At 44.4% G+C, this 25,684-nt stretch overlaps 1 protein-coding gene across 1 annotated transcript; it reads left to right on the forward strand.

The window, feature by feature from the left end:
- The first annotated feature begins 8,796 nt into the window (after window positions 1-8,796).
- On the forward strand, window positions 8,797-10,362 carry LOC113441081 (A-kinase anchor protein 4-like). Its single transcript, XM_026707879.2, has one exon. The coding sequence runs from the start codon at window positions 8,797-8,799 to the stop codon at window positions 10,360-10,362; it is 1,566 nt and encodes a 521-aa protein (XP_026563664.1).
- The last annotated feature ends 15,322 nt before the right edge of the window (window positions 10,363-25,684 follow it).

A 25,684-nucleotide genomic window follows, 5' to 3' on the forward strand; every position in this document is an offset into this window, starting at 1 on the left:
ATTTCCAGACAGTGAGAACTAATAATCAGTGGAACAAGTTGCTTCCAGAAGTTGGGAATGCACACTCAAAATTAATTTAAAGCAACTTCTGATGTAAACGGTGCAAGAAAAGAAAAGCTTGACTCAGCCCAAACAAGAGGCAAAATATTTGGAAGGGGTGTCTTCTTGGTGAGAAAATCCATTTGCTTCCATCTATGCAAATGAATAAAGGGAGCTGGTTGAAATGATATTGTATTAGATCTAGATTCGTGTGTGTTATACTGTTCCAGATGGGACAGAATATTATGGTACTGACAGTCCATAGAAAGGTGAAAAATAGCGCTGGCAAATCTTGGGTGCGAAGAGGAGAATTGATGGTGGGGCTAAAAAAGACTTTTGGCTCACAAAAGAATAATGTAGAACAGAGAACAGAGAATAACCGGGTTGGGATGGACCTTGGAGGTCTTCTAACATGGTTTAGCACTCTTCTACAAAGTGCTGGCCTTGTTTGCTTAACCATGTGCCTAGCAACTTTCTGCAGAAGCAGTAAATCTGGGCATAAAATAGAGTTCAGCTAATGCATTCCATGTTTGGTTGAGAGAGATACAGGCTGAAGTGTGATCTCTTATACAATATCTCTGCCGCTTCATCTGCACCTTCCATTTTGGAGGCCTAAGGACTACAAATGACCTTGAACTAGTACGCCCGAGGTAGAGGTGGTATTCAGCAGGTTCTGACCAGTTCTGGAGAACCGGTAGCGGAAATTTTGAGTGGTTTGGAGAACCGGCAAATACCAGCTCTGACTGGCCCCGCCCCCATCTATTTTCCCGAGTCCCAGCTGATCGGCTGGGTCTTCTTTTGTTGCCCTGCACAGGAGAAGGGAGCTGGAAAGCAGGTTACTGGGGTTGGGAGGGAATGGAGATTTTACAGTATCCTTCCCCTACCACGCCCACCAAGCCACATCCACAGAACCAGTAGTAAAGAAATTTGAATCCCACCACTGGCCCAAGGACTATCTAGCCAACCCCCTGAGCAGGAGATCTTATACGTTTCTAGATAAATGGTTTTCCAATCTTTTCTTGAAAACCTCTGGCGATGGAGTATTTACAACTTCTGGAGGCAAGATGTTCCACTGATTAATTGTTCTCACTGTCAGGAAATTCCTCCTTATTTCTAGCTTGATTCTCTCCTTGATTAATTTCCATCCATTGCTTCTTGCCCTGTCTTCCGATGCTTAGGAGAATAGGTCAGCCCCTCAAGAACTGGAAGGCTGCTATCATGTCACCTATAAAGAGGTTCCTCCTGCCCTTTGGACATAGTGGGGCATTTAAGAACGGAGGAACAATACTCGTGTTATTGTTTTCATTTAAAACTTAGAGAACTGAATTCTCAAGCATCTCAAATGGCTTTCTGTATTTTTCCTTCCACAGTCTATTGGCTCACCTTCCTTCCTTCCTTCCTTCCTTCCTTCCTTCCTTCCTTCCTTCCCCAACAATTGAAACTCAGATACTATTAGCTGCTGCTTCCTGTGGACTGAGAGCGAGAGAAAAACCTTTTTGGAATCTTCCTTTGAGAATGTTGCAATAATTTGTCCCTGCTTATTTGGGGCAGGCAGTTCTGTGTATTCTTCCTCGAAATCCATGTTTTATTTATTTATTTTTGACAACCTGGTGGTTTTCTCAAGGCCCCAAATTCCTCCACACCTCCTCATAGCTGCACAATGTCATCGCAACTTAGAAAAAGTAGCCATGTGTTGCCGTGGGTGGAATGCCTGTCTACGAGGAGGGAGAGCTGGATAAACTTCTCAGTACAGTAATCAGGTACCCTGGTGACCTTCATCCCATTCATTCCCTCTCAGCCTTATCTACTTCACAGGGTTGCTCAGATGTTCAAATTAGAAGTGAGAAAACATGTAGGTTATCCAGAGATCCTTGAAAGAAGAGTAAGATAAAACTGTAAGACGCAAATAAGTGCCCTGTGCGTTAGGAGGAACTGCAGAGTACCAAATGATAATTAGGAGCGAACAAACTGTTGGCATCCAGCATCTGTTAGTCCTAGGGCACATGTCTGTGCGAACCTTTTGTCCTAACAATATAGAAGGATACATTTCCCATCATTGTAGCATGTACTCTTGTGTGTTTTTATTTCCTGGGCCTGTTATCGTATCATCTAACAGACCACCCCTGCCACCAACATTATTACATGCATTTACAGAGGGTACAGTTCCCAAAGGCTGTGCTGAGTTTCCTTAATGTGTTGAAGGAAAACTGTCTATGCTACAGCCAGAAACAATGAAAGGCTGCTGGGATTGCAAGATATTTGCCACTGCAGAGCATGCCTATTGTTTTCCTTTGTTCTTATCTTTCACATATCTTTCTTCTGATATCAGATCACTGTACGCCATCTATTTTGGGTTCAAGCAATCGCGCAGGACTGCAATAGAATTGACTGTCCTTGAACAAACGTTCCCTAGTAATGTTTGCAGGGAAACAGGGAGAATGAGATTGTTTGAGGGCAAATAGCTCTTATTTGTTCACAGTCTAATTTGGAGAGTTCCAAAAAAGTAAAGTATTTTAATTTGGAGGGCAGAGGAGTGGGGGTAGAAAAGGGGCTAGCTTTTGCTAGGGGGAGGCAATATTTTGTGTTAAGATCTTCTGTGTAGAACCCAAATTAGTGTATATTGGTCTGATCTCAGACTGCGCATGAATTTCCTCTGCTAAAATAAAGAAAAGTCAGCAAATTACTGCACAAGCTCTTTGTAGCAAATGCTCTCTCTTCCTGCTCTGTCTTCATTGGGGCCTTAGAGGAATTAAACCCATTTTATTGCGTAGTTGCTTCTTTCAAGAACAAAAGATGTTACGTTCTTCTCTGTGTAGATCTGGAGAAGAAAGACAGAGTTTAGCTGCACGCGACTGAACTTGCTCCAACATGTAAAGCAAAACAGAGAAGCCATCTGGGTCAAGCCACTCTTAATCTCCCAGTTACTCCTTGAACAAAAGAGTGGTCATGTTTCAGAGAATCATCAGATGACATTGTGTCTATGAAATGAAATGTCTTAGAGCCAAGCAGCACAGTTTCTCAAGTATAAGACTAGGCCTAGGGCCAGGGGTGGGATTCAGCCGGTTCGGGCTGGTTCAAGCGAACTGGATGTTAAATTTACATCTGGTTGGCTGAACTAGTAGTTGAACCAACCGGCTGGCCCGCCCATCCCGCCCTGCCCCTCCCTCCCTCTACGTGGACCATTTTGATTGCCGGAAAGTACAGGGTCCATGCAGAGGCCCAGGGAGGGCATCAAAAAACCCTCCTGGAAGTTCCAGGTCTGGAAACGGGCCTGTTTCCAGCTTCCAGAGGGCCCCCGGAGCCCCCGGGAGGCCTTTTTGCCCTCCCAGAGGCCTGAGGGAAGCCTCCGGACCCTGGGAAAGGTGAAAAATGCCCCTCCCGGAAGTTCTGGTAGGCCATGCCCACCCAGCAACCAGTCAGAGAAACCGGTCGTTGGGATTTTTGAATCCCACCCCTGCCTAGGGCCTATGTAGGAAATGGGTGAGTGTTAACAGCCTGAAATTTAAGGAGCCAGTGGTACCCTAGGGATCTCCAAAAAAATTTGGATGGTAGAAAAAGGTTTCTGCATCTGTTTGTTGCCATCTAGGCTTTGGTCACATGTTTGCAGCTCAGCAAATCTGGGGAGGGCCCCTCCTGCTTTTTGCAGTTATATTGTGGGCACTGAGAAGAAATCCTACTGTAGGGGAAAAAGAGAAAAGGAAGGGCCAGGTATGTTTGCCAGCTAGAGAGAGGACATAAACAGGGAGACAGGAGACCTCCCCTTCCTGTGATTTCTCATGAGGGCAGCTGGGATAGGTTTTTTTTTTTGCTTCAAGGAAGCAGGTTCTGAAGTATTTCAGTGCTGGCAGCCAGAGGCGAGAAGGTTGCCTTCTTGCAGCTGGGCAGGAAATAATTGCCACTTGTTCTGAGATTAATACATTGGCCAGAACTTGGAAAGGATAACAAGAGGAATCTGTCATTGCAAAGAATATTAAACACTCCAAAGAAAATAGAAGGGGGGTGGGGGTGGATGGAAGCAGCTTTATCACCCAAGCTGCCCTCAGTCTGGAGCTTTCTCCAAAGGGCCCTGGGCTTCCCTTCCAACATGCTTTTCCTCAAAGGAAGGTGTTTTCTGAGAGGAGAGCTCTGAAACCTTGCCCAGAGAATGGTTTTGTTTCTTTATTAATACCAGGCTGGGCCTCATTGTGACTAATTCACCCTCTACTTCCAACTTTGGGCAGCTCACAATAGCACATTTAATGAACAGTCCATCACTTTATGAACTTGCAACATTTAATGTTGAAGGAGACCTTCGCACAGACCAGCACTACACGGGGCTTTCTCTTAAATATTACGTGGGGGGGGGGTGTGTGCTATTGGGGCAGATAAACCTCTGGGCCTTCAAAACCAGGGTTGGAATGGACCCACATACTTGCACTGTGCATCACTTTCAAAGGTTATTGTTACAGTAGTTCAGCAATCCATCTCCTGCCTATTCTGTCTCTCGTTGCCTGCCCATCTCTCTCTCTCTCTCTCTCTCTCTCTCTCTCTCCCCTCCCCCTCACACATGCACACCCATTGATTATGCACCTTTGTCTGGTACAGAGGAAATTCCCTCCACCCTTTCTTACTCATCCCGGCACAAAAGTTCTTTGTTTTGTCTCTGGGTTATCAAGGAGCCCTTTATCTCCTCCTTCAAGCCAGGACTGGTGGGGGTTACAGGTGAAGAAACAGCTGAGGCTGAGGGCCGAGGAGAACTAGAAAACAACAAGGGCAGCTGGGAACAGAGGCGCAAACAGAGAGCAAGCAAGAATAAGATAAGATAGAGAAATGCAAAATATGTCAGGGAAGGAGATGGAGGGGGTATAGAAAGCTATTGTAAGCTCTGGGAAATGCTACGGCGGCCACCACCTCCTCCTTCAGACCCTGGACTCCTCCCTTCACCTCCACACCTGTGGCTTGGTGCGGGAAGGGGCGGGCTAGATCCAGACAATGTATGAATTCTTTCATGAGGGAATCTAATGAGGATTTCCTTTAATTTCTGTGGCTGAGTGTCAAACGAAATAATTGCAATGCTTATATCTCCACTCTGGGGCATGTAGACGACAGCAGAGCACGCACGCACGCACGCACGCACATTTGCAGAGAGCTTTTGATGTTTTGCCACTGACACCCCAACATGATCATATAAATAAATCTATTAGTGGGTAGGTAAGTATATTTGGACTGAGCATTTCTCATTCTAGTACAGTGTCACTCTTGGTACCCCCTCTTAATAAACATCGGTATGATCCATGAAGTGCATTTTTTGTGAAAGCCTTAAAGACCTGCCGTTTTATATAAACTTTCCCACCCACCTTTTAAAATAGTATTTTTAGAGCTCATTTTGCTAGAGTGGAAATTCCTTCCCTCCCGCTAGGCACTTTTGTAACCTTCTCCTTCAATCCTTCTGAATGCCATTGTTAACACCTGTACCCCTACTCCTTCCCTAACTCCTTACTACTAGGAATCACGCCAAACTTGCCATGATTAACCTCGACTCATTATCACTTTTGTGACAAGCCCCTTCAGGCTCTGAGCAAGAAGTTTTTCCATAGCGGTGTTGTTCTTTGCAATCACAACGTAAGCCACTTTTGCAGGAAAACTGCATTACAGAATATATCAAGGGTGCCTAACCTGTTTCAGACCTAGTACTGTATTTTGTCTTTATTTTCTATCTAAGGACTACAACTTTAATAACTGATAGAACCATTTTGCAAAAATTGGGAGAACCATGACAAAAATAGACTGTTTTGCACATTGATTGAGGCATCAAGCTAAAAGCCAGGAGGTCGTGAGTTCATGTTCTTCCTTAGGCCCAAAACCAGCTAGGTAACCTGGAGTCAGTCACTGTCTCTCAAACCTAGGAAAGAGGCAATGCCAAATGACTTCAGAAAAAATATGCTAAGAGCATTGTGGAGAATTGTCCAGACAGTCGTCAAGAATTAATGCTGATCGAAAAGTTACCCCCCCACACACACACACATATGCACAGCAAAATAACAAATGGGCTATCACTGCACCCTAAATGGTCAAAGGGAAAAAGTAGTAGGTTTTTTTTGGTAAAACTACCAAAATGGTAAATTTTGTATTTAAAAACATACCATGATACTCTTTGATTCATTAGAAGTTTTTGTAATGAAGTATGAACAAGTTTCAGTATTGAAGCTGTGGGAAGAAATATCCATCTGGTTCAGTTCTAAGCTGTGAGAAAGACACTGGAAACATGGAGGCTGTTTGGAAAGATGGTTTATTGATGAAGCAGAACCACATGGGTTTGTGGCTCTGGTGCAGATGACAAAATGGAGTTGAGAGTGGGGTTTTTTTTATAGCTTCTTTGGGCTTTGCACTTGAGCTTCCTGTTCCTGTGCAAGAACATGTATTCTATTGGCTATTGCCAGATTCCTATGGAGTCATGTAGGGGTTATTAGGGGTCATGGCTGGCTCTATAGGTAAAAGAAGAAATGCAAATCCTAGCTGCTTGTCTGAGCTAAATTTGGTTGAAGTTTGGACTGCTCTGGGCTGCTTCTAATCCTACCATTCTGCCTTTGTTTCAGAATATCCTCTCTTGAATGGATTTCTCCCTGCAGTATTTGCTTTGCCTATGGATAGAGCTATCTAGATACTTGGCTTCCTTTTTCAATAAGCTCTTTATCTTTTAAGTGCTGACATCTGCTGTGGGCTATTAAGGAAAGTGGGGGTTGCTTTCTGCTTTAAAAAAAATATGTTTCTCTATTTCTCCCTTTAGGGAAATATAATATTCTGTCTTTTTAAAAATGTTTCCCAAAATATTCATTCTTCTAGCAGAGGGGTAGCTGCTGACTTTCTACATAGCCCTGTAGCTAATGATCCTATAATCTTTGAGACACTCTGTTATCCCAGGCTAACCTTGCTATAAAAGTCTTGACTCAGAGCTTCCCAGGCTTTTGGGGCTCATGGGCCAGTTCTGATGTTAAGAGAGTGTTATGACTTTCCAGTGACATAGTTGCCACAGCAAGGGCTTTTCATTTACAAAATGGCTGCCCAGAGCATTCAGCCTGTCACAAAACACTGCTTTCCTCAACGATAAACTGAAAGCTGAACACACACAATGATTTCTCCAAGAATGGGTTACAAAGCAAAGTTGGAAACTGAATCTCTAATGATAAATCACATAATTGCTCAAATAAAGCACAGCAAAATGCCCATTCTTCAAAAAAGCAAATATAGTGATAACTCAGAGAAACACACATACTGATGATACCCACAACAGAAATGCAGCAGAGTCAAAATCACGCTCCTTCTCCCTCCTACATCTTATAGTTTCCCCAGGATTTTCCACACTGCATTCCAACTTACTCTCCCCAGCTTTATCTTTTCTTTTAACACTTTTAACAGTTCAAGGTATCATTTTGGAGATCTCATTAATAGAAATGAATACAATGCTTGTACTGCAGTTTTGCAAAAGCTTTTTCTCTTCCTCCAAGGTTTATTTATTTACTTAAGCACAATCAGCAAAAATATCTTTTGTCATACCAGGTAAATAATTAAATATGCGGCCATCAAAAAGTCAGGTCAGGTGAATGTCATCCTGATCCTGCATTTATGTTTAATTTCTTTGCCTAACTCAGAAATCCATCTGCTGTCATCTATTCACATCCATCCATCCATCCATCCATCCATCCATCCATCCATCCAGCCAGCCTGCCTGCCTGCCTGCCTGCCTGCCTGCCTGCCTATCTATCTATCTATCTATCTATCTATCTATCTATCTATCTATCTATCTATCTATCTATCTATCTATCTATCTATCTATCTATCTATCTATCTATCTATCTATCTATCTATCTATCTATCTATCTATCTATCTATCTATCTATCTAATCTATCTATGTATCTAATCTATCTATCATCTCTCTCTATCATCTATCTATCTATCTATCTATCTATCTATCTATCTATCTATCTATCTATCTATCTATCTATCTATCTATCTATCTATCTATCTATCTATCTATATCACCTACTTATGAGATTAATTAATTGCCCATCTGCCTCATAGGCTCACAAAGGAACTGATCTGAGTGTGGGATTCAATTTTTTCTACTACCGGTTCTGTGGGCGTGGTGTGATGGGCGTGGCAGGAGAAGGATACTGTAAAATCTCCAGTCAGAGGTGGTATTTGCCAGTTCTCCAAACTACTCAAAATTTCCGCTACCAGTTCTCCAGAACTGGTCAGAACCTGCTGAATACCACCTCTGGATCTGACCTGACCTGCCTTGGCCTCCTAAAGGGTTTTCCTTAGTACTTGAGCTAAATCAGAGCTGAAAAGAAGATGATGGTCCAGCTCTCTCTAGGAGGTAATTCTGAAGCTTTATGATGTCATTACTGCTCCATGTCCACCCAAAGGAAAGCACCCTTTGCTAGCGGAGGCAAGTGGGACAATGAGAAAGGAAACACCTTGAGTGGCAGGGACATCAAAGCCCTTCAACAGAAACCAAGACACTCTATAACTCTGGATACAGTAGAGGGGTGTGTGGCAAGGCACACTAGCAACTCACTGCTGGTTGGTGGAGGATACAGGTGCTTTGTGAGGTCACTACTGCTATGTGTTCATCTAAGTGAAAATACTATCTGCAAGTAAGAAGAGCATGGAAGATTAAGAGGGGGCAACATCTCAAGTCTGGCCGGGTCATCTAAGCTCCTGTGCTGAAAGAACACCTACACCTTTTAGTACATTTCCACTTCTGACTGACAAAGATGGCTCATGAAATTGACTGGATCAACAGCAAGGCTGGCATGTGCAACATTACCTCCTACAAGTCCAAACCAAAGAAAGAGGACTCTGAACGTAAAATGGTTTGCTTTGTTAACGTTGCCAACCTGAACACGAGAGATGGGAATTTGGGCCGAAATGTTTTTAGTGACCAACCTGACCACATCAACGACCCTGCCGGTGAACTCGACTTACGAAACCTGGAGGAGAAGGAGGTCATTGTAATCAAGGACAACGAACGAAGGAAATGCATGAATACCGACGGAGCGGTCTGCCTTTTCAAGCCAGGTTCCTTGGAAGATGTCAATATTGTCAACTGGCTCAATAACGATCTCCAGAAATATGCCTTTGGGTTTGAACATGCACTAACTCCTTTCAGGACCTCTCAGAAGCTGAAGGTGTTTGATAAGGGATCTCAGAACAACAATAACATGGGTTCCAGCAGTTCAATGGCAGGAAATTCACTGGCCGAAACAGGAAATTCAGAGGATCTTGCTTACTATGCTAACAAGCTCTGTTCCTTAGTGGTTGAGATGACGCGTAAAGAGATCAAGGATAGATGGGAGAATACAAGAAAATACCTATGCCAAAACATTAATTCATATAATGCTGGAAGGAAAGCTAGTTTAACAGAAAGCAAACCATCCTCCGAAGACGAAGGCAAGGAGCAGGAAGGACAGTATGATTCTACAAGAACAAGAAGATCAGAAGATTGTACTTCTGTCAACAAAGGGTTGATGTTATATGCAAACCAGGTGGCTTCAGACATGATGCTCTCGTTCCTGAAGACCATGAGTGTCCAGAAGGGAAGACACCCTCCAGCTGCGTGCGTTGTTTTAAAAGATGTACTTGTGAATCATGCCAAGGAAATAGTCTCAGACTTGATAGATTCCTCCATGAAAAATTTACACAACATCACCGGGGCACTCATGAAAGACTCCGATTTTATTTGCGGGGTGAAGAAGAATCTCTTCAGTGTTGGAAGCCAAAAGTCCACAGAGGTTCTGGAAGCCATGGTGAGGCGCTTGTTCAAGCTCCTGGCGGGAGATGACAAGACTCGGGCACAAAGTTTAGCTTTTACCTCGTGTAAGTTAGGGGCGCTGGGGAACCAGAGAACTCAAGGCATGCAATTTGCGTCCCTGAAAAGTGAGTGCCACAGCCAGGGGAAGGACAGAATGGGGGGAGCAGGAGGACCAGGGAAGCCTCACGCCTCAGGAAGTCGGGGGCTAGACAAGCAAGTGTCAGCGGATGTGTATGGAAAAGAAATCCTTTTAACAGCCTTAATGCAGATACAGCAGCACTTGTTAGAGAAAACCAAAAAAGCCAGAATCCGGGAAAACCATGCCAGCTCATGTAGCTATCTTCACCATGACTCCACCTACGACAGAAGCAGCGAGAGAAGCCTGAAGCGCTCCTCGAAATCTTACGAGGGAAGACCGGACTGCGACGGCAGAGACAAAGGCAGCGTCCTGTTGTCTGTGATCCAGAAGGTCCTCCAAGAGATTGGTTTCAACCCTGAGGACCTGTGCATGGACAAGAACCGAGGCTAGACAGCAGAAGACCCTACAGGTGTAGAATCTCCTCTTCTGAACCAGCCCAATGGAGTAGCAGATCTGTAGGACAAGATGCAGCAGATGGACAAGAACATTTATTGATCAACCTGTGGGATGCAAATGATCTCTTGGTTTTAGCTAATTAGGTGACATCATCACAGCCCCATTGCAAGCTGCGGTGGAGTGAATTCAGATTGGGTGATTCAACGGTAGCTGGGCAAGATCATCAAATAAAAACTAAAAGAAGAGGAAAGAGAGTTTGTCATTTATTGCTTTCCTCAGAGCTCAAGCCGTAGCCCCGTTAACAACCAACCCTAGACCATTACATCAATTACAGGTAGCCCCCGAGCACAATGACCCCAAAATTCCTGTTGTTAAGCAAGACAGTGGTTAAGTGAGTTTCCCCCCCACCATTTTATTTTTCTTTTCTTGTTGCAGTTCTTAAGTGAATCACTGCAATTTTTTAAAGTTAGTAACACCGTTGTTAAGTGAATTTGGCTTCCCCATTGACTTTGCTCATCAGAGGGTCGTAAAAGGGGATCACGTGACCCCAGAACACCATCAATATGACCCAGTAACCAAGCAGCTGAATTTTGATCACCATGGGGATGCAGTCATAAGTGTGAAAAACGGTCATAATAAGTCACTTTTTTCAGGGCCATTGTAACTTTGAACAGTCACTAAATGAATGGTTGCAAGGTGAGGACTATCTGTAGTGACTGGGGGAAGTAAGACCCTATGCATAATGCCTTTTCCCTAATTTTTGAGGACTTTAGCAGATCTTCATTTCAGCTAGTATTTCCTAACTTTTCAATTCGGTAATAACACAAGAACAAACTGCATTATGGGGTTGGACTAGATGACCTACAAGGTCCCTTCCAACTCTGTTGATCTAATCGAAATCTACCCCAATGCTTTAGGAAACCCAAACAGTTCCATGATTTATTTTGCATAAGACGGCCACATTCCAGCCTAAATACTATGAGGATGCTGAACAAATAGCCGATGCCATCCCTTCCTGCAGGCATCCCATTAGTTAGCTGAGTGTGACGACCCAGGGTGGGATACAAAATAAACACAGTCACAAAAACAGGTGAAGCCCCTTTTATTCCTTCACTTTGCTTCAAAGCTCCAAATATCCTTGACTGGAGACAAAAAACTCCCCCACAAGCAGTTACGAAAAAGAGGAAATGCCGTTTAAACTAAAAATGCCTATAAATTATAAAGAGTAAAAACAACACAAACCACACTGAAGCAATTAAGGGAACCATGCAAGATAAGGGCTTGAAGAGGTCCGCAGATATTGGAACACACACTGGGAAGGACATCAAACTCAGAGAGGAACAACAGACTAGAGATATTTCCACGCTTTGTTTCCAGCACTGGCCCATATGCATGTCCGTCCTTTTAACCAGTTCTCACAGCTGCAGCCCATGAAGGGGATCAAGGCCCTTTTCTCCCCCATAGACCATGCCATTCATGTCTCTCCCTTATCCTCTCCTCCCTGTGTGCCCTAGGATGGAGAGGGTCTGGGTCTTCCTCTGACTGCCCAGCCAGCCTCTTTCCTTCCCCAGCCTCCTCCACAACCTCCCCAGCCACACTTCCACTCCCTGTCAGCTGTTCCTCCTCTCCCTCAGAGTCTGACTCTAACCAGGGCATGACACTGAGAGTTGGTTTCCAATTTTGTTATAGACCATAATTTATTGTATTTATTGCCAACCCTCCCATGTAAGCCAAACAAGAAACACGACTAGATGAAATCATTCTACTTTATTGTTAGACTACATTAACAGAATCTTGCAAGTCTGAAAGTACCTCCTGCCATTACTTTTAACTGCTTGAATTTTCTTAAGTTTGTTCTTCTGACCCTTGGGGGAGGCTCCTGCCTCTCTTGTCTGATTGTTTCGAAGGCAGCATCTCTTCCCCGGGCAGGCCACGCCTACCTTGCCTCCCGCGAATGGGAAAAATATTGCAAAACATCACATGACGGCAACGTGATGTCGCAAGTTTGATACCCGTGTCTTAAATCCTCCACACATTCCATTACACGTGCTGAATTTACACCTCGCCTTTCATTCAGGAGTTCAGGAAATTCAAAACGCATCATTGGGTGAACTGTGAATAGCATAGCATAGCATAGCAAAGCATAACATAGCATAGCATAGCATAGCATAGCATAGCATAGCATAGCATAGCATAGAATAGAATACTTTATTGGCCAAGTGTGATTGGACACACAAGGAATTTGTCTTGGTGCAAATGCTCTCAGTGTACATAAAAGATACATTTGTCAAGAGTCAAGAATCATTAGGTACAACACTTAGTCATAGGGTACAATAAGCAATCAAATCATACTAGGAAACAGTCGATATAAATCATAAGGATACAAGAGACAAAGTTATAGTCATACAGTCACAAGTGGGAGGGGATGGGCGATAAGGACTGATAAGAAGATTAACAGTTATAGTAGCAAACTTTGTAAATAGTTGGACAGTGTTGAGGGAATTATTTGTGTAGCAGAGTGATGGCGTTCGGGAAAAAACTGTCCTTGTGTGTAGTTGTTCTGCTGTGCAGTGCTCTATAATGTCGCTTTGAGGGTAGGAGTTGAAACAGTTTATGTCCGGGATGTGAGGGGTCTGTAAATATTTTCACAGCCCTCTTTTTGACTCGTGCAGTATACAGGTCCTCAGTTGAAGGCAGGTGGGTAGTAATTGTTTTTTCTGAAGTTCTAATTACTCTCTGAAGTCTGTGTCTGTCCTGTTGGTTTGCAGAACCAAACCAGACAGTTATAGAGGTGCAGATGACAGGCTCAATAATTCTTCTGTAGAAGTGGATCAGCAGCTCCTTGGGCAGTTTGACTATAGTATATATAGTCTTATTCCACACACAGAGATATATGTTACCTCTGCTGAATTATAAACAGAAAAAAAGAGCCATGAATTGTAATACCCAGATTGAGCTAAGGAAGTAATAGGATAAGTATGCAAGAAATAGAGCATCATTGAATGCCAAAGTGAGGGGGGATCATCCCAAAGTCCAAATCAGTCTATACTGTCACTCAGAGATCAGTAAAATTAATTCAGGAAGTCAGTTTGCAACACAGAAGATGGATCTATACCACCCCCTGAGCAAAAGGAAAAAGATTAGTGATAGCCTTTGATATTTCCAGTACACAAATATTATTAATGTGTATCAAACAGTGCCACGAGCAATAACTTTAATAGTCTTGTAGTTCACTTTCCTGTTATAGTTTGTCTCCTGGAGTTGTTGGTGCTCCATCACTGGAAGTTTTGAAAAATAGATTGGGCAACCATTTGACTAGAAGGGTATAAGGTTTGCTGCCTTGAGCAAGACATTGGACTATAAGACCTCTGAGTTTCCTTCCAGCCCTATCAGTCTATCTTCTATTAGAAGAAAATCAATTAGCTTGCCTGAAATTACTGCCTCTACCCATATTTCAAATTCACTATGAGGATGACAAGGTTGGAACAGAATAACAAAAGCAGCAAGCTTCTACAGATGCTGACGGTATGCTATCATGAACCGAAGTACCATTTATTCCCAATCTACCATTCAAGTGTTCATGGAGAAATCCATTTACCTCTTATAGATGCAAAACACCTCAGTAAACTAAACTGTGGGGTTGTATTACAAAATTACCTAGTCAGCCTTACAGCAAAGCTGGGCTTTGAACACAGGTTTTCTGGTTGCAAACCAGCATTCTAATCAGGGGTGGGATTCAAAATTTTTAACAACCGGTTCTGTGGGCATCGCTTAGGTGGAGGGCATGGCTTGGTAGTCATGTGACTGGATGGACATGGCTTGGTGGTCATGTTATTGGCTGGGCATGACCAACTCAATATCACTCACATCGAGGCACACATCTCCTCGCCTGGCCTCTCATTACTGTGGCAATGCTGCAACAGTCGTAAGTATGAAAAATGGTCACAAGTCACTTTTTTCAGTGCCATTGTAACTTTAAATGGTCACTCCATACAAGCAAAGTATCAGCAAAGGAGGGGGGAAAAAACTCCAGAGAAGTTCTTGAGACAGGAAGTCTAGTCCTGCTGAGAATGTAATAAGGGTTAACGGAGAGGCAGTTTCTATAAGCAACCCCAGAATGTTTCCTTCCTGCCTTCCTTACAGGATTAGGCCAGTAATTTCTTCTAACAACCGGTTCTCTGAACTGCCTAGAATGTTAACAACCGGTTCTAGCGAATAGGTGCGAACTGGTAGAATCCCACCCCTGATTCTAATACTCTATGCTGTTTCTGAAATAGTTGCCCTATTTGGAATCCAGCACTGGGTTCAGGATATTTGTTCTAGTTATGGAGGGTCAAGAAATAAATGTCCTAACTTTAGAATTAGTCAAATTATTCCAACTAGAATTAGGAAATTCCTGTAAAGCAGTGTATTAGTAGCACATTTACATACTTATTATTTGTTCACCTTTATTTAGCTAAAGTGGCTACCTGAGACAGAGTCTTATAATAATAGTAATAGCATCTAGACCTATATACCGCCTCACAGTGCTTTACAGCCCTCTCCAAGTGGTTTACAGAGTCAGCCTATTGCCCCCAATAATCTGGCTCCTCATTTTACCGACCTTGGAAGGATGGAAGGCTGAGTCAACCTTGAGCTGGTCAGGATCGAACTGCTGGCAGTGGGCAGAGTTAGCTTTAAGAATTAGCCTGCAATACTGCATTCTAACCACTGCGCCACTGCACGTTTCACGTCTTATTCTGCTTAATGGTAGGGCCAGCTCTAGACACGACACAACTACTTTGACACTTGGAAATGGGCAATGTGCATCTTGTCGGTGAGAGAGGCAGCACATACATTTAATAAACAAAATACTCATCTATGTTACTAGAACAATAAATTACCCCAGCAAACCCCACCCCACCCCTACTTTTTTCTACCTATGCATTTACCCTTCCCTCTTTGCTGCTGAACCTTCTCCCACTGTCACTGTTCATCCGGAAACTATCCAAACAACTCTCTACCTTCCTCTATTAGGGTAGAAGAGACCTGCTGTCTCCTTTCTAAAAGTAACACTCTTGTTAACCAAAACGTTAGCAGGGGCCAGGGGTTCTAATTTTTGAGCAGTTACCTGTCAAATTGTTGCAGTTGTCTTAAAAGAGATCTACAGGAAAGCTGGTTCCTACTGGGAAAAGTTGTATTTGTTGCTGGATGCTAAAGGGGGAAAGGGGAAGGCAGTTTCTTAAGGGTATTCTTGCTCTCTGCCTCCCCAAGATTTTATCATCCCGCTGTAGCATCCTAACACTAGGCCAGCTCATCTATACCCACTTGCATCTAGAAAGGGCATCACTTTAAGCAGCTCATTCAGACGCGCCAGTGTGCTTCCCCGACTTTGATGTGGAGAAGACAAGATCACAGCGGTGATCAAGTACGTGTTTTGCACGAAGAAGGTGCCAACTTCAATCAGTCTCATCAGCGTCAACGGGGTGGTGACAACGGGCGCTGCTGCCTGTCTGAATAGACAATATTAATCTAGATGAACAAAGAGTTTAAAACGGTTGCTTTTAAAAAGGCCAATATTTCTACCACAAAAAAGGGACAGTGTTCATGCCATCGCTACTTCGGAAGATAAATATTTTTGTAGGTGTGGGCTATTTTCTTTCCAGGGTGTGTTTGCCCATGAAAGTGTGAATGGATTGCCCAAGAGTGACGTGTGCTTGATGCGTAGCCATAGGCCACAACAAGTAAAGCGAAGAACAACGGGAAAGTGTTTACAAATGCCACCTAGAAGCATTAAAGTTGCGTTTGGAATCTCAGCCTGAGTAGCAGAACAAAGGATGGGAAGAAGAAAGAAATGAGTCAGCATACCAGAGGCAGCCATACCTGCGCTAAGACACGCTTGGAAAGGATTGCTGAAGAGAAGATGGCCATGGCGATGGTGGTGGCAAGTGGGCAGTTCCTGTTCCATGAAAAGCTACGTCTGACCACAGCAGAGCTGGGAAGGAAGAGGGACCAAGAGATATTAACAGATAATCAGAGTTGGAAGGGACCTTGTAGGTCATCTAGTCCAACCCCCCCCACACCCAAGCGGGAGACCCTACACCATTTCTGACGAATGGCAGTCCAATTTCTTCTTGAAAGTCTCAAGTGATGGCGCTCCCACAACTTCCGAGGGCAACTTCTGTTCCATTGGTTGATTGTTCTCACTGTCAGAAAGTTTCTCCTTGTTTCCAGGTTGAATCTCTCCTTGTTCAGTTTCCATCCATTATTCCTTGTCTGGCCTTCGGGTGCTTTAGAAAATAGCTTGACCCCTTCCTCTCTGTGGAGGGCCCTCCACCTGGACTTCTGGCATTCTTGCTCCGTGGTATGTTTTGGGCTCCAAATAGGTGACCTAACCTTGGTTCAGCAGGCAGGTCAGGGCAAAGATGCAGCCTCCTCCCCTGGCCCCCTGCCTGTATCCCAATGAGTCAGGAGGGAGGGGCCAAGGCAGAAACAGCAGCCCTGGAGCAACAAAATCTCCCAAAGGTTCCCCAATGCTAAGGGAGGGGGCGGGAGCTGGTGCTTTTTTCGTCCCCGGAAAATGTGGTAACGAAGGGAGAGAGAAAAAAAAATGCTTTCGAAAATATTCATCTAGAACAGGGCCCTGCAGCTAGAGATTCCAGCTGAGTGAGCTGGACCTGGAGACATGAGTGATGCGCCAGAAAAGCCAAACAAAAGGCTCAGGCATGTCCGTGCACACACTGAAACACAAAAACGTACGCAGGCAGGAGCAGACAGAAACAGGCACACCATCTCCACAGGCCAAAGCCTGCAAGCCTGCATGGCAGGGTCAGTCAGAGAAGGGAAACACGGGCACCCCTTCTTCGCTTGCTGAAAGTGGCCATTCGGGGCTGTCTTTTCAGGGCTTCTCCAAGCCACTCTTCAGCATGAGGCCTTCATCAAAGGGCAGAAGTTCCCTAAGGCAGGGGTCCCCAACCACACCAGTACCGGTCCGTGGAACAATTTCTACTGGGCCGTCGGTTTGCTGGGCGCCGCCATCTTGTTTTGATGAAAAAGTGCTTCCGGTGAGCTTTTCCGGGTAGAAAGCAGCGTTTGGGTGCTGAAAGAATCCTTGCACCTTAGTTTCATCGGGGGGGGGCCGGCAGCTTTGAACAAAACTAAGGCATGAGGATTCTTTCAGCACGCATGGCAAGGCGAGCCAAGTGACCGTCCCGAAGCCGTTGCGAAGCCCATCGACACAGGTACAAAGGAGGAGTTGAAGGTGGCGGGGAGAAGCGGGGGACGGCTGGCTGGCCGGTCGCTCGGCTCGCCTTGCCATGCATGCTGATGCTGGTACCGGGCCACAGATGATTTTGTGATGCTGGTACCGGGCCGCAGCACAAAAAAGGTTGGGGACCATTTCCCTAAGGGATAGCACCCCTGAAAGACTAACCAGAACACGGCCCTCCAATTTTCATTCCATCCCTGTTTCTATTAGCCACCGCATTTATTAGCGATTCTCAGTCATCCAGGTCCTGGTTGTCCCAAAGGAGGCAACCTTTTTCAGGAGGCAACTGACATTCTTGTTTTTTCTTTTGAAGGTCCTCTAAACCAGGGATCGCCAACTTTTGGGATCTCAGGGACCACCAAACTCATAATTTTCAAATCCCGTGGACCATTCATATGAATTTTGACTGACGGTAGCTTGCTGATGTTGGTGGGAAAGTCGGTCCCATATTCTAGAGCTGCAGTAGTCACAGGACTGGCCCTTTGGTCATCCCAGAGTAGCTGCTCCTTCAGTCCATGGGAGGCCGGTGCACCCGGGTGGAGGAGCAGCTGCTCCGGGATGACCAAAGGGCCAGTCCTGTGACTACTGCAGCTCTGGAATATGGGACCGACTTTTCCCACCAACATCAGCAAGCCATCCCGGGGTGGATTTCCCTCCCCTGCTGTTGGTCTTACCTTCCAGTTCCAGCTCACATGGCTCTACTCAAAGTAAGGTTTGCACTCAGACGAAGGGTGGGGGCCAGCCGGTGGGTGGGGCATGTGAGCGGTGCAGCCTTGTGTTCCTGCACAGCCTGGATTAATTGCTTTGGGGGAAGTGCCTTGGGGGGGGGCATTTTTCTGCAGACCACACAATTTTCTCATGGACCACCAGTGGTCCCCGGCCCACCAGTTGGCAACCACTGCTCTGAAAGGATGCAAATGACCAGCGGACTGTAAGGAGTATGAATCCTTTCATTCCCCACCTTCCAGTCAGAGCTGAAGAAGCTTCTTGGATGAGAAGCTAAACATCTTCAAAAGAAAAACATGTTTCTGTACAGTGGTGGATTTGTCTTCTGTACAGATGCAGATAGATAAACTCAACAAGACGTCCATAACAAATTACATTTATTGGTTCATCAGGTATCCTCATAACTCACATTTGGGACAAAGTTCTTCTTTAATGACCAATCCTTTGCATATCTGTCTTGTAGGTAAAAAGATGATTATCCTCTATCCTTTTTCTTTCATCTCGTGGTGATAGAAGTAGAACAGTTACTACAAGTCCGTGAGTTCAGCCAAAAGTGAGGAAAACTCCTCCTACCCATCGAGGGTCAGTTTAGTGACCAATCAGGATTACAGATGTGATCATGTGATATGGACTACATTTCCCAGGATACCTTAACTACATTTACCATGATGCCTTCCCTTAAGGGGACAGCTCACAATTGCTAGCTAACTATCCAAATCCCATTAACTCTAAACTGTCTGAACAGCACAAAAAACAAGAAAATACAGTTGCCCCCTGATGAAAAAAGCACCTTTGGGGCATTTATTGTTCAGTCACTAAGTTGTGTCCAACTCTTCATGACCCCATGGACCATAGCGCACCAGGCTCCCCTGTCCTCCCCTATCTCCCTGTGTTTGCCCAAATTTAGCCACAGCATAGTCCACAAGGATATGATGGGGTCAGCTACAAGCTCGGTGCAATGGAGATTGCAGTTGTTTGGGCTGCCATTTATAAAAATAGAAGTGCTATTGTCATTTCACTAGGGAGCAAATGGTTAGGACGCTGGGTTGGAGATTTAACGAGTCCACATTCAAGACTCGAAGGCTGCTGTGGGGTGGGGTAAACTCCCTTTGCTCCAGCTCCTCCCAGGGACATGAAAGGAGCCCCCAACTGAGCATCCCCTGGGCAACGGTGATATCATCAGATAATCCTTCCAACCCAGAAGCACCTCATTCCCCCCATTCGCCTATCTCAGTGCGATGTGATCATTTCATGTCTTCAGAATTCCACGTTGTTCAAGAACTCTGGTGAAACAGTTCTGCCTCACTTAATGGGCCAAAAATATGAACCTCCTCCACCATCATCAGATTGTTCTGTGCTTCCATATCTGCCTTCATAGAACAGGAAACTGGAACAGGACAAAATGGATCTTCTGTGATTCATAGACCAAAGGATGGACTTTCCTTGTTTTCTAGATGTCACAGAGGTTCTAGATGTGGCAGAAAGTTAAAAAAAAAAAAAAGGCAGACTGCAGAGAATGGGCAAGTGCATCCTTGGGCTAGAGTGTCAACAAGTTAACAAGAAAAAATTACTAGCTGGAGAAAGAAGAGAGAGGGATTGAAATACTTTTAGCCTAAACTATCAGCCCATTCTACTGATTCCATGGTATTACCGTACCATATCTACTAATAAGGAAAGGAGACTCCATTATCTTGTGGGCATCTAATAAGAACAAGATCATTTTTGTCACTTGGGGAAGATATTCTGGACTCTCCCCATTGGTCTTGAAACTGCGCAACAAGAAGGATGATTTTTAGAAACTTAGACTGGAGCTTTTTTGTTTTAGTGTGTTGAGCTACTACTCAAAAAAAGAAAAAAAGGTGTTGGCCAAGGGGAGCAGGAGAGCAGCAAATTCCATCCTTTCGATAAAAAGACAGCTATAGATTTTGCACTCGTATCTCTTCTGGGTTCCTAAAACAATACATGAATGTTTGTGACATCCGTCCCGCCTCTCAAATAACACTGTCAGATCACAGTTGGGCAGGGCTCCTGCTGTCAGTTGGGGCTCACACAGTGCCTGGATAGGCTGTCAGTTATATATTGTACTGAGACAGACAAACCCTCATCTCTCTCTGATCACCATCAGCCTGCCCAATTATTCCATCTTCACCTTATGATACAACCAACACTGTTCTAGATACATTCTAGAATGTAAAACAGTTTAAAGTTCTCCAGAATCAAAGCAGTTCCTTCTATGCAACACTCAGGGCAGGATTTAACGTCTTCCTCTCTGGAGGCTTATCTGCCCTAATATCTCCCCAAGGATTTCTAATTCCACTGCCCAAATCAGAATTCATCACCTTGGCCTATCCTGCTTCTTTTTGAAGTCACTTCTGTCACCTGTTCATCAAGGTAATGGACCGCAGAGTCTAAGAAACTTTGCACACCTTGGACAGAATCAGATGGTAGGAAGGCAGCAAAAGAAAAAGTTACGCCTGTTTCATTCACAGACTGAGCTAAGTAATAAGCAATGTTATGGATGAAAAAAAAAAAAGGTTGCCAGGAGGCATTTGGGTCACAGTAAGAGTCAAGTGAAAAAACAAAAAATAAGACCTTTTTGGCAGATGGCAGTGACAGATGCAGGAAGAACTAACTGACAATCTAAGACTTTAAATCATGGGCTAGGGATGAGATGGGCCAACTTTGTGAGAAGTGGGGGTTGTCAGGATGTTATGGTGATGTGCTAAACTGCAAGTGGGAACAGGTTAAAGAGGCCCCAGGAGGGTAGTTTGCTTTGGAAAGCAATCTTAGAAAGAGTGACTAAATACCAGAAGAAGAAATAGATCAGAAAACTAAGTGCTAAATCACTTATGGAGCAGGCCATTACAAGGAGTGAGGGGTGTGCCTTAACTGAGAAAACAGCTTCCACAGATCACCTCAAGAGCAGCCAAGTGGAGAAAGTCCAGAATATGGTGAAATGCTTCAGGAGGATCTCCAGATATTTGTTGTAAGGCATCACTATGCCAGAAGTGAACAAGAAGGGGTAGCACACGGGTTGTCATGGGCACCTTGGCTCAAACACCAGGATCTACCATAATGGCCCAATGCAGGAGCCCAGAAACAGCCACCCTTGGAAGTGAGCTGCAGCTTATGCGTTTAAGAACCTCTGTTTTGTCTGAAAACCTGGTTATGCCAACTGGCTTGGGGCCCCAAGGAGGGCATCCCATTTTGGGGGTGACGAGTAGACTAGTAGAAGATCCCATCTCCACTCCAACTACATATTGGTTCTTTTGATTTGGTTTAATATTAATTTTTCTCTTTCAACATTTAATGCCCTATGTTTTTTTGTAATTATTTTGTTATTTGTGGTATTGGAAGCCACCACCAAAGCAAAGAACATTAAAACCAGTCCCTTTCACTTCCTTTGAGTAAAATCTCAACAAAGGACACAATCTATTTCTAAATGCCTTTGAATTGACCTAGAACACGGGTACCAAACTGGCAGCGCACGGGCTGGATGCGTCACTCGCAAGCCACACCCACCCCAGCTCCACAAATGGGAAGAACACTGAAACATCATGTGACAGCAACGTGAAGCCGTGAGTTTGACACCCATGACCTGGAATGACAGTTCTCAAACCAACATTTTCAGTGATGATCCCCATAATTTTCTATTCAAGACATCGGTGCCTATCAGGGCCACACATCATTTGAACATGATTTAATGGCGTTTGATCGACCGTTGTTAAAGGGCAGATTTTATTATAATGTATTCTCATTGATGAAGCTGCTTCAAAGACGGTTAACACCAGAGGGAAATCAATTTTGCAAGCATGGATATGACTTTAAACAGTAGGGGTGACATTTTCCTTTGGGGCTGTGGAGTCTAAGGATCTGAGATGACCTTGTCTGTAGACAAGTGGAAATGGATTGTGGGTAATGTGGTGACCCATACCTTCTGCTGGGAAAGAAGAACCAACTTGGTCTAATAATGTTTAAGGCACCAGGCTAAAAACCAGGTGACGGTGAGTTCCAGTATTCCCTTAGGCATAAAAGCTGGAAGGAGTATTAAATATATTCACCACTTTGAGTTATTTATAAACATAATGAAGTTATTTAAAGTTAAAATTTATAAACATAATAAAAATACATTTAGGGAAATAGCAATCCCTCCGGCTCCTGCTAAATGTCTCAGAGTCACTCGAGTAGAATGAGTTGAACTCAGAGGTCAATCTGGCAAAAAGGACTATTATACACAAGCTTTCCATTTAAGAAAGAAAGAAGTAATCAGGTTGGATGTTCATCATTGTTCTTTCTACTGTCTTGCCTTCCTACCAACAACTTGGTTCTCTACTCACACAGCACCTATGTTACTGCAATTACTTTTACAATCCACAAGAGGGCAATCACAGTCCAGGTTGTCCCACCACCTGTTAGTCAGATGTGAACAGGTCTTAAGGCCTGCTGCAGCCTGTCCATTGCCATGTCAATATGCCTTATGGCCACCTCCTCATTTTATTTAGCTGGATGTCAGATTTTCACAGCTTTGAACCCTCCCATCGTCTGAATGCCAGGTATTCCAAGGCTGGCGAGGTTTTGTAGATCAGTTTCAAAACTTTGGGATGCATCTTATCCTCAGATGTGTCTGTGACAAAAAAAAAATGGATATACAGCAAGCTGCCTTGCTAATAAAACAGTGTAACTGTTACCAAACTATTTATTCATTGTTCCCAGTTGAACTGAGTGAATAAAATGAAAAAAAACAACAACAACCACAGTTGTCAGCGATTGAGAGCTAGGACTATCCCCCCATCTTTTAATTCCCTTCAACTGTGAGAATATTTTCAGAAAAAACATATTAGGAGAAAAACAACTTCATCTCACTCACTTGTAAGATCATGACTAGTGATGTCTATTGGCTTATTTTTACACATTCATAAAGCAGTGTGGGAAGGCAGAAAAAGTTTGGCTGAAAAAGGGTATAACCTAGTTCGCTGCAGTTAATCACCTCCATAGTGTTCAAGAATATAGATATTTTGAATATGAATTAATACTATCACTGGTACTAATCGTCCCCTTGAGATCCCCCACAACCAGTTCCAGGTATCTTAATTCTATCCAAGCACCTGGAGGATAAAATGGATCTTTATGGTCTTCTGATAGGCTAAGAGCGTAAGGGTGGGGTGTCTGTCGAATTGCCCGGGGAAGGATTTTCTATAACAGAGCAGGTTCTGACCAGTTTTGGAGAACCGGTAGCGGAAATTTTGAGTAGTTCAGAGAACCAGCAAATACCACCCCTGACTGGCCCCGCCCCCATCTATTCTCTGCCTCCCGAGTCCCAGCTGATCGGCTGGATCTTCTTTGTTTGCTCTGCACAGGAGAACAGAGCTGGAAAGCAGGTTAGTGGGGTGGGAAGGGAATGGGGATCCTATCCTATCCTATCTAAGCCACACCCACCAAGCCATGCCATGCCCACTAAACCACGCCCACAGAACCGGTAGTAAAAAAAAAAATGAATCCCACCACTGTAACAGAGGTCACCAACCCCCCGGGGTGCAGCCTATTTGGAACTGCACCAAGCAAATGGTGGGCCGACACGCACATTCGTGCAGGTGCACTCACACAAGTGCCCTAGTTCCCCTCTCCTCTCCCAGCCACAAAGATTAGGAACTGCTGTTCTATAAGGGCAGGGGCAGGCACGGAAAAGGCACGCTTGTGAGACCCATTAACTGGAAGGTTTCAGGGAAGGGGCTTGGACCATGCTTACCCTATCTGATCTGGTAGGACGGAGGCGGTCCCTCAAATAACCTGCTACTATGCCATGTAGGACTTTATACGTGATAGCCAGCATCTTGAATTGCACCTGGAAGGAAGCTGGCAGCCAGTGCAGCTCACACAAGCGAGGTGTAGCATGGGGGGGAACTAGGAACATTCAATGTCATTGTTATGGTTCTCCGGCAGCAGCTGTGGACACCTGAGGTCTCGGAGATGAGGACTCAGATGAGGGGCCTGCATGTGAGGCAGGGATGTGGCCAGGACCATCAGGAAGTGGAATGCTGCCTTTGGAGATTGTAGAGGCTGGCAGCAGTGATGAAAAAGTCTCCGAGGAGCCTGTGCTCAGTGCGCGTGCGTACAGGGCTGCTCGAATGAAAAAGCAGCTGCAGCAGCACTGGCGACTCAGGAATAAGGCTGCAAGGTAATAGCCCCTCCCTTAAAGAGATAAAAGCCAGCTGAGAAACCGGAGTTCTTTGCAGGAAGCAAAGAAGTTTTTGCACTCAAGCCTTGTGGATGTTCGGAGTATCTTGGTTGCTGTTTGGAGACTTTTTGTGTTTGAATTATTTCTTAGTAACTTTATCTAGTGTTCTTGGCAGCTTTGCACCACCTTGGCAAGGATTATCAGAGATGATTACTTTGAAACAGCCTTTTAACTGTGAAGGAACGGAATTTGTAAATAATAATTAAAAGCTTTTTCTGTTTCCTCTGTTTCATGTTTGTTTCCTTGGAACAAGGTTGGGTCAGAACAGTCGTACGTGCCGCTGCATTCTGGATCAGTCGCAGCTTCTGAGAGGTCTTCAAGGGAAGCTCCGTATAAAGCACAATTTATTTCTTCACTTGTCTTCAAACATCTTCCAGCCTGGGGCAACAAAGACTATTTTACTCACCATAATAGCTAATAATAAAAGCTCTGTGTGTGGAAGGCAGGCTCAGAAGAACAGTGGAGCTAGAGACTCAGATCAGGAAGAAAATTCACCACCATGACTAGGCCTGTCTTTTAACTGCATTATTTTCAGGACTATCCCAAAATCTAGAGTCCTATATTGATCAGTCTTCTCTCTACCTGCCTGCTTTCATCCAGAAGAGGCAAAGTACAATTGGGGGTCACCAATGGAGGGTTTGCCACATGTCCATGCTTCACACAGCTGCTGCTGTTTAAACTAGCTTTGTAAGGCACATTCAGTATTGGCAATAGCCAGCCTGCGCTCAGGAGGAAACCTGTATTTAGGCAGCCACAAAATGGCAGAAGAGAGGGCCTTGGCAGGGTCATACGCCTATGATTACAAGGAAAGCACCAGGCAAGGCTGTTTCTTTCCACCCTTCCCTCTGCTCCCTCCTTCAACTCTCCTCCTGAAAGCAAATGACTCCAGAAGTATATTTTTATTTGTCATAGGATATGTTTGGAAAAATTAAGCATGATAATTTCAAAGTTCCAGGGAACAGACTGATTGGAGACCACAGATAGGAAGGCTACAAACATTCCTCCGGTTTCGGCCTGGTAATATCTAATCCAAGAGGTCATAACCTTGCCTCTAGTCTACTTCAATAGAGTTTGTGAGGACCCACCCTGGAGGGCAGTTCAGCAACATA

The sequence above is a fragment of the Pseudonaja textilis genome, chromosome 1 (assembly GCF_049901715.1).
Source record: "Pseudonaja textilis isolate UNSWEBS1 chromosome 1, rPseTex1.2, whole genome shotgun sequence".
Taxonomy (NCBI): domain Eukaryota; kingdom Metazoa; phylum Chordata; class Lepidosauria; order Squamata; family Elapidae; genus Pseudonaja; species Pseudonaja textilis.